This window comes from Glossina fuscipes, unplaced genomic scaffold (assembly GCF_014805625.2).
Source record: "Glossina fuscipes isolate IAEA_lab_2018 unplaced genomic scaffold, Yale_Gfus_2 67085, whole genome shotgun sequence".
NCBI lineage: Eukaryota > Metazoa > Arthropoda > Insecta > Diptera > Glossinidae > Glossina > Glossina fuscipes.
The window spans coordinates 9876-22528 of record NW_024004140.1 but is presented as its reverse complement, the minus strand read 5'-3'; the positions used below and the strand labels follow the sequence as shown (position 1 = coordinate 22528).

Below are 12653 nucleotides of genomic sequence, written 5' to 3'. Positions count from 1 at the left end.
GCAAGCGATAGTTAATCTGCGTGGAAGAGCAAAGAATTTTTATAATTTTCAATTAAATAAAAAACATAAACATTAAAAAAAATACATAACGTACTCCTTCCTTGGTAGTGTGTATAGTAGCATTGTTGGTCAGTGTTGGTGTAGAATTTTTTAAAACATTCTGTAATCTTTGCACATATCGATGAGCTCCATTTAAATCTTCGAACAGAATGGTAAGTAAGACAAAAAAAGTAAAAAAGATTACACTTATGCCAAATGTTAACAATTTTTCGAGTAAGAGCATGACTTTTTTTCCCATAAATTCATGCAAAATTGAAATCTAATTGACCCGCTAGGAAATAATAATACTGTTCCAAGTACATGTACAGTTACAAAGTTGAAGACACGACTGAAACAAGGTAACAGTAATGCCAGCACTTAAACTTGCTTAAGGTTAGTAATCTTGTTTTTTTTTTTTTTTTCCAAAATTTTAACATTGAATCAAAAGCGGCAACGCAGACATAAAGAAGCTTTCCGCATAGCTATGAGACATTGATAGGCAGTGTTGGTATTCAAAAATATGTTTTTTAAATTGCTTTTTATATCCAGTAATGAAGGATGATGAGGTGGTATTCGATATTGTTACTCAACTTGTAATATGCAGAAACGCACATACACACGCACTTATATGATATTCTCGATCAGGCATTTGTAGCTTTTTAGTCAATTTCGCCACGTGCGCTTGCTGATTTCTTTCGTGTGTTAACTACAAAAATTTGTGGAAAAATGTAAACATGAAACTTTCGTTGCTAGCTGGCGTTAGCTAATAACAAAACAAACCCACAAACGACAGGTTCTGATTAAAAAAATGCTATCTATGTCGAGTTCTACACGGAATTCGGATAAACGACTCAAAGGGAGAGGTAATCAAAAAACACATATATACAAAAATGACTCCACCGGCCCTCTTAATGAAAAAGCAGTTACTTCAAAATGGATTGTAAGAAACGTTTATTCAAAATATTGCCCGTCTTTGTCTTCTTCTTAAGAATCAATTAATCAACTAATTTTTTTACTTAGAATAATATTAAGAAATAATAAGACAATTGGATGACGGTGCAGACATAATTGGAGCTGATTTAGTATACCATGAAATACAAAAATTACATGAAATCTGCAAAGTCTCGTCATGTGCAGTTCACAACTGGTTTTCTGCATTTGTCAACCATTTAGAATGTGATGCATTAAATAATAAATAAAGCAAAATAAGAGAAAAAAAGCATTCGTCGATATTGGCGACTTATACGTCGCGGATGCGCAAAAATATGTGTGTCATCTATAGATAAAATGCAGACGACAAATTTATAAAACGATATGGAGTGGCCACAGTCTAGTGGGCATGCGCCCAACCGGTAAATGTTGTGCCTTTACCGACTGAGCGCTTACTATAGGTATCTCACTTGAGGTGTGCACCCGCGAACACTGACCTCGTAGTCGCGGTTCTTACCTACTCGCCTATAAATAATAATAAAAATCAAGCATTTGAAGAACGGCACAGATACAAACACATTTATGACATCAGAAACCATGTTGGCTGACAATAATAGTGATAAATCACAGGATAAGAAACAGTGTTCAAAATGCTTTGACGGCTTTTATAGAAATTTTAAAATATGCTGGAAATAGACAAACAATTTTTGATGTCCAAATAATGAAACCGAACCGATTGATCTAATGACACTTCCACCGTTCTTAGAAAACCGCAACTATAGGTTGTTCCGATTATGCGTACCGAAGCGAAGGCAGCAGCTACGCTTTTAAATTTATTTAATAGTTTAATAGACTAAATCGCTTTATCGTACTTTGAAAATCCCTAAACATTTTGGAAGACCAAATAGACCAAAGGAAGACTTGAGTTGTCCAGCTTTAAATTGTTATGCAACTTTATGCTAACCAAAACTTGACTTGCATGCTATAAGAATCGACAAATTAAAAGGCACTTAAAAAAAGAAAGTAATCAATCAACAGGAGAGTTTTTATTTCTAATAACATTGGTTAGTTTATCCAAGCCGGTTTGCCGTCCACCCGATAACCACTGTACGCTGGATGCGAAGCGGCACCGGTTAACTCATATTTGCGACTCGGTTCACCAGCCCAAAAATTCGGAGGCACTTCATATGTTTGCATTGCTTTGTTCGCGTTGGCTCTGAAAGCGGATATTACTACCAAGAATATAGCCAATTTGCCGATCAGCATAGATTTGACCAGTAGCAATTTCAATTTAGTTATCAGGAACGGCATAACCGATGATTGTATTAAGAATGGTAAAATGAAAAGCGGTAAAATTTTCGTCACCATATTATACTTTTTACCGCGACCTGTAATAATAAATATAAAAATGTAATCAATAAATGCATGTAATATACAAAAATTGGCGGCCATTCTTCAAGCAATATAACAATATGCTCACCTTCTTCTGAATTATCCATCAGCCATCGTCCTGCCATTATTTCATTCAGACTATTTCCGTCTAACTTGACTTTAACAATGCTATTTTCCATATCTAAGCTAAGGTTAAAGCCCGGCCCCATATTGTAATGAAGAGTATTTAAATGTGCCTTTTTACGCTGTTTCTTCTCATATTTCATTTTACTCTCCTTAATTCGTTCGGGTTTCACCGTGGTCGTGGCCAAATCTTCACCTGTAACTAGCTTTTCGGTGTGCTCGTCTTGTTCTTGTTCTTCTTCTTCTTGTTCTTCTTCTTCTTCTTCTACTTCCGGTTCGGTATTCAACCGTAAAAACTCAGTCGTCAAATTTTCATTGGTTTCATTCGCATAATGCGCCAGCTTCTCTTGTTGGGAGGGGTTCCTTTTCAAGGCCTTCCTTAAGGTTTGTTTATATTCCGTTAATGTCTTATTACCCAGATAAGTGCTCTTGTAATTATTATAGATATTCATGAAAACGCTTCTTAACGGCTTCGCATGTCTCTCATTTAAGGTTGTGCCAGCAATACTTCGACCTTCTTTGGTATTCTGCTCAATTAACTGCGTGTCGTTCGCACTCAAGACATCCGGCTGATTATCACTTGTACTATTGTTATTGATTTGTAAATTATTTACTCTCTCATCACTAAACCTATGTTGGTGGCCGTCAGTTAAAACCAGTAGCAATACTAAAATACTTAAAGACTTGAATCTTTTTATTTTCATTTTATTTATTTATTTATTTTTTTTTTTGTTTCTTTTAATCTCAATTTTTTTCCTGATTTAATTTCTTGGTTTAAGTATTTCTTTTGATTTATTTTTCCGAATTATGTTTGCGGGAATTAAGTTGATGTGCATTCGCTTAAATGGTTTTAGTGAAAATGTCTCTAAAACAGTGTTTGCCATCGCATTTATTAACTCTGTGTCTGGCTAAGTAATTGAAAGTAAGGAGATGCGCTCTTCTATTAACAAGCTCGTCAGCTAGTCAGTTAGTCAGCTAAGGCAATCATTCGCACACAATAAATCTGGTTTCCATTTCTATTTTTGTTGCATCTCTTTTTTCTTTTTTTTTTTTTTGTGTGCGGCAAGAATTGGATTTTCCATAAATTCTTGAAATTCGAGATTTTTACACTTTTCCCAATTGTGAAGTTTTTTCTGCTTGTGGATATGCTGGTTCTAGGAAAATACAATCGCCTTGTAAACGGAGCTACCGTTTATGTGATTTCTTGTTCCAATTTCTCGTTCAATTTTTTTTGCAATTATAGAAAAGTTGCTGCTTGGAAAATTGGAAAATTTAAGTCAACTTTTCAATACATATGAATATTGGTTTTCATCATCATAAGTATTTTAAAGGCGGAACACTATCGCTGAATCCAATCTACATCAAGGGTATAATAAAATTGGAAAACATCAAGCGAAAGCAAAAGAAAGTAAAGAAGGAAAGCAGGAATATTTACGCATGTGTAACGTATAGTTTAAGGATAAGTAGTTTTTATAGTAAACCGCTGTCATCATAAGAAAATCGTATCACAATTCGGCAGCCTATCCTATTGCTGCCAGCTTTTAATCATTTAGGCAAGAGTGATACGAATGTTTGATTTGACCCTTAGGTTGATTATTTATTATCCTGAATTTCCTTAAGCAAATCATTGCTACAACGGGACCAATGTGGGCCATTTTTCACGAGATTGATGAGTGGTAAAAAAGGATCGTGATCCAAGACGAAGGAAGCTACTCACACTAGCAATGTCAGAGCTCGAATAGACGCCACGTAAGATAATGCTCTATCTTTGGTGCGATTGAGTTAGGATCGTGAGCTGCTGCAACATTGTCACGCCATAGATTCTTGGCTAGTGCCTTCAAGCCTTGTCTCCGATTAAGGCAACGTTAGGCCGAGAATACTCTCGGTAGAAAAATGAAAGAGTTTAATTCATTTATCGCGGAGCAATGTCCCTTCGGCGACCATCTGTATGACTGTCTGTAGAACTCTGTTATTGGTGCAAAGTTGACGGAGAAAAATGCACATATGTACCTTGTAATGTTGTGACACAACATATTAAACATTTGGGCCTCAACTTACTCCCTCCATTTTTCTGCTTATATTTCTATTCAAGTTCGAACAAACTGCAACCGAGTATGTATTAGCTCCGTATCTCTATTATCTCCCGGAGCCTCCCCTGCCCCGAAAACACAGTGCATTGATAGGGTGTTTATGTTTTTTCTGGCACCCGCGATAACAGGATCTCCTTACTTTAGCGATTCTCTCCTCTGACCCTTATTCAAATATATGCATTTTTGAAAATACCACCAGAAAGTGAATCGCCCTAATTCCCGCATGCGTAATAGGCAGAAGCGGACTGGTTAACCCCTTAAAATGTGCATCAAAAACTCGCTTTTTTAGTCAATTTTGTCATAACTGTCTATCCGTCCGACTGTTGACTTCTTATTTTTTTCATGGAATTAATTTTGTATTGTGTTAGTAATTAACTGAACGATTGAAAACGAAAAGAAATAGAAAAATTCAAATAGCTCTTGAGATAAATTAAAAAATAATTCAAAGCAACTGTTCGAAGTAAGCAAATGAAAATGATACAATAACTAACTAATAAGAGTTGATCGTCTCACATCTCACTTACACTTTCACTACATAATTTTCCACAAGTCCATTATTCATTTTCTCTTATATCAATATAAATGAAAAGAAAAAAAAACATTCAAAACTCTTAACCATAACGTCTGGAAGAGAAATTCTTCATTAATCCTAACTTTTCTCGCAGATAATATTCACTCGAATTATCGCAGGCAACAAGAATTTTTTGAGAGGAATACATCAGCTGCAGGTACTGCTTACTAAATTTGTGAAGAGACAAACAGGATCCGTAAATCGCAGCTAGTTATTAGAATTAGTAATTAGAAGTGTCGTGGAGTTAGGCAGCCATGTGCCAAATAGTAACCTATCCGACAAATTTGCTTCTTACTGCGTGAGACATAACTCTCTCGCCACGCAGCCTTGCGCTCGATCCTTACCAAGATGCTGGTGGTATCTAATCATCAGTTGGATTTTAGACTCAGTAGATTTGACAGAATGTAACGATCCTTATCGCACTTTTGCGAGAATTAGTGTTAGGTTAAGGTTCCAAATTTTTGTCCAGAAGAGCCTGGGCATGCGCTGCTAACAATATTTTATGAAATTTAATGTGTGCGCCTGAAACCATTTCACACCTATTCCTGGTCTCTTAAAAAACAGTGAAAGTATTACTCCCTCCCTCATGCGTTAAACCATTCAAGTTTAGACTCCTATGACAAGCCTTCTGGCATTCAAAACAGTTAACTTGGATTTAAGCATAATTTCAATATAAAGACTTAGTGGAAGAGCATAATCCTGTAATCCTTACTGGCTATCGCTGTTTCCTCTCTCTTTTCTCTGTTCGACCAGGCAATCAGGCGACATCCTGTTTATACATAAACTAGGTGGTGATCAGGATGCATTTCCTATAGAGCAGAGAGAAAACAGAGATTTTTGAGATCCGACTTGAAAGTGGGAATCGGCTGAGGTTTGCAGAAAACTTCTCCTTGTTTTTTTTTCTCCTTAAAATTCTCGCCTAACTACTAAAGTAAACTATAAGGTATTGATGATCATTAGATTAAATTTCACTGATAATAATCGACGCGTGCTAACGCGTATATAAATGGATTTTTATGTCAAAGCCATCGTAAGCAATAAAGCGATCGTATTTATAACAAGCACTTGAACATGTCAGGAAATACTTAACATACAAGATAGCATCGAAAAGTGAAATTTCTTCAATTATTTATGTGTTTTTCTTCTTTTTTTTTTTTTTTTTTTTTTTTTCTTTCGTTATATTTCTTTAACCATATTTTTTTCATTATTATAATTACTAGCTGTGCTCGTATTATTGATGATTGATTTAGAAAATATGCAAAAATAATCTCAATTATTTAATAAATATTAATAAATAAATAATTATACGTAAAAACGAAACTAGATATATAGTAAACGAACAAAAAAAAAGAAAAAAGCAACTAACTTAACTAATTTTTGGTTGCAATCAAATACTGGTCAGCTAACGAAAGCAACGATAGCAGCAATATTTGTTTGTTCAAAATTTCAATTTTTTCGGCGAAACGTAAGAGGTACCAAATTATTTCGAATATAGTCGAACGGTTTAAAGATTAGACCGCCGTTACCACTCTTTCTCTAACCAAACGGGCTGCTGAGTATGGCTATGCGAATAGACCACCGGCACTGGAGCGGGTGCAGTATAGGCAGCAGCCGCATGCACGTGAGGTAAAGCTCTTGACAACATTTGTCCAATCGCCAAAATAAGTAGAATAACACCTACACCTAAACCCTTGAGGGAGACAACCGTCAGCGCGGCTAGAAGTGTTGTAATAACACCGACCACAAAGGCGCCCGGCACAAGAGCAAAACTTATCCGTTTTAGGAAATGATGACCAAAGGTACGACTTTCTAAATATCAAGGAAATAAAAAAAAAGAAGAAAAAAAGAAAAAATAGAAAACAAGGGACACGGGGAATAAGAGAGAGTTTCCCAGTAAACTTACCACTAACATCTGATTCAGATTTTTCCTCAGTATCGTTGATCGCTTGGCAGACAATAGCATTCATCATAATCGAAATCACTAATAAAGCACAAATAACTTTTTGTTGGGTCGCCATTTTGCACGGATTTATTTGTATTTTTTTTTTTTTTTTTTTTTTTTTTTTTTGCTTGAAAAAACACTAATTTTCCGTCACAAACAATCCACAAACGTATCGGCCCGTAGCACTTTATTTCTTAGAATAGTTCCTCCCGTTAATCAATAAACTCTTCGGACGGTGACAATGTAATGAATAAACTTTTGATTATAACGTTGGTTTTTATTATAGGAAACATTCGAGAATTGAATACAAATAATCGAGCGCACGTTTTTTCTGTTTTTCTGTTTTTCTGTTTTTTTTTTTTTTTTTGTTTTCCTTTATTGAACATATTTTTAGTAGTCAAACATATCTACCTTAACGGCGATATATGTGCATAGCTATGTAAGTATACCTTAAACGTTACACGTTTGAGTGTTTGATACATTTACGGTTAAAGAAATTTCTTACGTTTTCCTTCGGTTCCCTTATTGTGGCCATTCGAATTTTATACTCACTCTTCAACAGAATATTAAGTTTGTCATTCCCTGTGTGATATAACGTCTGAGCCCGTGTCCTCCTCCGTGAAGTATATATCAATGACTTTGATGAAATTTCCAAAGGTATGAATAAAAGTTTCGATATAGTTAAGTAAAGATACGCCAATAGGTCTGCAACTAAGCTCCCATCGTCCTACCAAGTCCTTTGAGCGTCACTGAAAGTGAGGACATGTTTATGTTCGACCATATGCCCAGGGGCTAGTCTTCACATCGACCTTCTATTCGGTATACGCGGCTACAACCTAACACTCTGGAGCTAATTAAATCAGTATTTTGGCTTGTCTCTTGACCGCCATTGGAAATGGCCGACAACTCGTTATCCAAGTCCTGACGATCTTATGTGACGAAAACGAATTACACGGTGCTCGAAACAGAATGAATGGTATTACAGGCGGACTAGAATTTTCTGAATTTTCTGAATTTACTTGAAAGCGTTAAAATCCGCAATATCAAGGATATAAATACGTTTAACAAAGATTAGTGCCGAGTAGAATGATAAGTTCATAAAGCAATCGGTGCAAAGAAATAGTCTAATCAATATTGTTATTGGTGAAAGCGGATAACAAGAATTATAGACAGTTTCGTCTGCTGTTAGAGTCCACGGAGATCTAAAAACGAAGATGAAAAGTGAGTGAAACCCATCGTTTTTATACACCGTTTTTTTTACACGGTTTTTCCACTCAATCGTGTAACTTATACTTAATGGGTATGTTAATAGGTAGGGTGTATGTTATAAGTTCCAAGCTTAAGAGTAACCTCCCTACCTGACCAAGTTCAATGTAGCTTAATAGTCAGTGAACATTTTTAGGGAATCCGCAACGGAAATAATTCACAACCAAAACATATTTTCACTGCATGCCATTCTTGTAAACTTTGAGGCGATGTGCATTCATTTCAAAGCTGACGTCAGTGCTTACTTAGTTAGTTATAAGATTATCCCCCTTCATTGTTGGCCGCCTTTTTTTCTTTTGTCCAAAATGCTCACTTTCATTTGTTATCCGTTATGGGACCTGATGTGTGTGTGTGTGTGTGCGTGCGCGCGACTTTAATTTTTTTTAATTTATTCATATCTCAATAAAAACAATGAAACCTTTTTTTTTTGTTCATCGTCTATACACATATATACAATTCATTCACTTGCACACACGAACGTGTAAAAAAAATCATATCCGGCTTAGGTAGAATTTTTGATACTCACTACCCGTTTACTTTACGAAATTGTGTGCGATCTAGTGCAGTTGTTAAACTATTATCGTCAGGTCTCATAGAACTCTACTCCCGACAAATTAAGCGGAATGATTTTCCTACTAATCCTAACAAATAACCGATCGTGGATTACCGAGGAAAGTTTATGAAAACTTACAGTTACATTTTTTTTTTATATTGTGGTCTGTCTTGTAGAATTGATTCTACTTTCGATTTTACATTTTTGGTTTTTTCGAGGATCCAAACAATTATGGCTGGACGCACAAACATGCCTTAAACAACACAGAACGCATGTATTAATCTTTTTTGCATTTACATAAAGTGTTGTATATGTCTATTGTTTATAGGCTCACTGATAATTACATCCAATTTGCAACTGCGATGCAAACATGGCAGGAAAGAATTTTGTTGTAATCATTCTTTCTCTCTGCCTCTTCCTCCTGCGTCATTTTTTACTTCCCGAAGGTGAACAAAATCGTAACAATTTTCTTGTTTTCTTGTTGTCTAAAGTATGCTTTGTGTAAAAAGTATCCGGAATCGTTAAGTGAAAATAATGAATTTTTCAAAAAATTTATTTTGTTGTCTTCTGCCACTTGTGGTCTACCTTCTCTTACATCATTGGGGAATTGTTAAACACTTTAACATTTCGCCAAATTTTGTTTTCTTTAGGTACAACTTTGCAGCATCGAGCACTGAGCCCCAGAGCTTAAAGTATATATATTCTTGATTAGCTTTACACTCTGAACCAATTTAAGGATGTCCGTCTGTCTATGCAATAACTGTAATAAACGCTCTCCTGCTTGCAATAATAGCCTTCAAATTTGGCACAAAGATTGGAAGCGCTTCCGCGCCGTTTGGTATTGAACTTATGTCAAACCAGTGAAAAGGCGCTACCACGATACAACATAGCCTAAGAACATGCTGTGTTTTCAAAAATAGAAAAAAATTTGGTTCTTTGCTCATTACCTATAAACCACAATAGATGCAACGGTCTTGCAGCACCGGTACAAAAATGGGAAAAATCGTCCCCACCTACTCAATATTACAAAATATTGCAATTTCATTGTTTTATCCATACGCATGCAGATTGCAACAACAAGCTTCAAAGATCATGCAAAGTCTACATATAATTGATCAGTATCGAACAGTGATGCATACAAAAGATTTATTCGCGCTCGATAATATAATTTTCTTTCTTGTGATAATTAACTTTTTATTTTTATGACCGATGCCATTAGGAGAGTTTTACGCGCAGGTTACGTTTGATTTCAAACTTGCTATGTGTTAATCACAAGATGAATGTAAGCGATATATGCATCGCCCTTCAAACCGATTTTTATAGCATGGACTCCACCAGCGGACGCACAGTTAGTTATATATGAAAATTTGGCCATTTTGTGAAAATAATCACAAGCGTTTAGTGAATAGTGAAAATGAAAGTAAAAACTTTAATAAAACCAAACAGGTCAGCAAAGTCATGGAAAACATCAAACAATTGAATATGACGTGAAAATCCTATTTTATAACTTTTTTCATTTGTTTTCTTCTTTTCTTTTATTATAACATATTCTTTTTGCAATCTATCGAGAAAGATAATAAGCAAATGTTGAGACAAGGTGCGGAAAGTAGCAAAGGTTATGATCGCACATTACATTAGATTATAACAATACGGATATGATGTTTAGTTGAATAAAAACAAACATAATATGTACTGTAGGGAGAAAAGATGAATTATTTTCTAAATGAAAGATCCGTTCGAAGCAAGACAGCTAAGGATTTGCATGATTACCCTATGGAAAATCCATGACATGAACGGCAGTAGCATATGAATGAATGATAGTAGAACAGTGCCAATGAATGTAGAAAACTAAATATTTGCATTTTTTTTTCTTTTCTTTGACGACGCCTACGCTACTATGCCTGCCGTAAGGGTTACGAAATATAATAAATGAAAATTAAGAAGAAATAAATAGAAATAAAGTCAAACTTGGTCTTTTTAAGGTTTTTTTTTTTATTTTTAAACCGTGTTGTTGTGCGTACATTGAGGCATAGTCTTCTATTAATATCTCTCAAGCACGTTTATAGTTGTTTTATATTTATCAAGAAACTTAACGCGAAGAAATTCGCCTTCAAGCACATATACCACATACAGTATAAGATTTTAATTCACCTAAATTTAAATCGACTGCAATTATTTATTTTTAGGACAAACCATTACTAGCGCAACTTTCACTTTCATTCAACAAAAGCTTACATCTTATTACTTTGTCTACAAGTGCTTCTTACTCCATAACACATAACACATCGCAAAGATTATACCAATCCTGCGTAATAAAGTATTTAGGTTTTCAAGTGCTTTAAATATATTCAAACAGAAAAGCATAAAACTTAAATTTTTCAATTAACAACAATTGTAATAATAAACGAAAACACTTATTAATGCTATAGACGGGTAAGTCGGACCATTAGATATTGTACAACAGTTGGCTTACTGCAGTTAGTCATTCCTTTTCTTAACAATGCATCTAATGTTACACTTCGTATTTCTATGTAAATATATAATTTTCATGAAAGCACTCAACCCGGGAGGTTACTCAACACGTCAACTAACGCGGTCGAAATTTAATGGACTTAACTGATTTGTCAAAGATTTTATTACTTTCCAAAGTGCTGGCGACCTAACAAACCTCAAGCTAAGCTGTGCCTCCAAAGAAGGACTCGCTCTCATGGAATCCCTATTATGTGGGGCGATATTCATTCACTTTTGTTACTTACTTCCTACAGGAGATGTAATGCACTTTTCAATATGATTAAAAGCGACTTTTTATTAACAGTAGACCGATTTGTATAACCTGGCCGAAGGGTGCGAACACCCATGTATAACATGGCAGAAAGAAAAAACGTTGTCAAACATGGGGCCTACTTGCTACTCATTAGTCATGAGTGTGTCATTAGCCCCCGTAAACGAGCACGCACTTCTCTTCTTTCTTTCTATTCCATAGGTAATCAATTATTTTGAAATCTAGGGTAAAATATTTAGTGTAATATTATTATTAGTTTAGCCAGAGAATAAATTCGAAGACTAAAAGCCTGAGGTTATCGGATTCATTACAAACTCTAACGGCACTTGGGAATTGAACCCACAACCATTGAGTTGTCAGTCGACACCCTTCCTCTAATGTTATATAATATGCAACGTTATCGTTTAAATAAGGAATAAAGTAAAAAAATTAAATAAAAAATCAATAATAAATAGCATTGTTAATCTTTGTGAATGCAGACCGTGCCTGAAGCTTTTCTAAATACTTAATGGGTGAGAATGTCATTCAAAAATTCCTGAGATCTAATTTTATAAAGTAGCAAAGATTTATAGCTTAAGTGGCTTGTGTGTGCACTCCATCCCATATTGAATAATTTATTATCATTTTAACTCGTATTGAATTATTATTAAGCTTAAACGAACGATCAGTATTTGAGATTGATTGAAATGACAAACATCAGAGATATGTAGACGCGTTATAAACTTGAATTATATATAAATGTAAATGAAGAGAAAAACTACGTCAATCTTGTGCCGATAATTGTAGCAGATGCGTTGACAATAAATTAGGTCAGCGTATTTTATATGGTAACCACCACTAACCACCACTAACCGAGTCATGTGAATATTTTGTACGCATACAAACACCTACATTAAGCCTGCAATCTAAAGGAAAACGAGTAGAGTAAAAAAAAAAAAAAAAAAAAAAAAGAAAGAAATGAAAAA

The 12653-nt window shown here is 34.9% G+C and overlaps 2 protein-coding genes across 2 annotated transcripts; both read right to left on the bottom strand.

Annotated features, from left to right (window-relative positions):
- Positions 1-2034: 2034 nt before the first annotated feature.
- On the bottom strand, positions 2035-3188 carry LOC119643893. The gene is made up of 3 exons (XM_038043395.1): positions 2754-3188; positions 2450-2690; positions 2035-2357 (listed from the first exon to the last, which is right to left on the bottom strand). Exons 1-3 carry the CDS (start codon positions 3186-3188, stop codon positions 2035-2037), a joined length of 999 nt encoding a protein of 332 aa, XP_037899323.1.
- A 3108-nt stretch (positions 3189-6296) lies between these two features.
- LOC119643892 (protein apnoia-like) lies at positions 6297-7163 on the bottom strand. The gene is made up of 2 exons (XM_038043394.1): positions 7049-7163; positions 6297-6954 (listed from the first exon to the last, which is right to left on the bottom strand). The coding sequence occupies exons 1-2, from the start codon at positions 7161-7163 to the stop codon at positions 6668-6670; spliced, it is 402 nt and encodes a 133-aa protein (XP_037899322.1). The 3' UTR covers positions 6297-6667.
- Between the last annotated feature and the right edge of the window lie 5490 nt (positions 7164-12653).

What these genes read in the sequence shown, in the direction of transcription:
- LOC119643892 (XM_038043394.1), bottom strand. Translation starts at nt 7,163, where the DNA reads ATGGCGACCCAACAAAAAGTTATTTGTGCTTTATTAGTGATTTCGATT. An exon ending in ATCTGAATCAGATGTTAGTG is followed by an intron (nt 6,955 to 7,048) that starts GTAAGTTTACTG and finishes CTTGATATTTAG; the next exon opens with AAAGTCGTACCTTTGGTCAT.
- LOC119643893 (XM_038043395.1), bottom strand. Translation starts at nt 3,188, where the DNA reads ATGAAAATAAAAAGATTCAAGTCTTTAAGTATTTTAGTATTGCTACTG. An exon ending in GGTTGAATACCGAACCGGAA is followed by an intron (nt 2,691 to 2,753) that starts GTAGAAGAAGAA and finishes CACACCGAAAAG; the next exon opens with CTAGTTACAGGTGAAGATTT. An exon ending in GATGGATAATTCAGAAGAAG is followed by an intron (nt 2,358 to 2,449) that starts GTGAGCATATTG and finishes TTATTATTACAG; the next exon opens with GTCGCGGTAAAAAGTATAAT.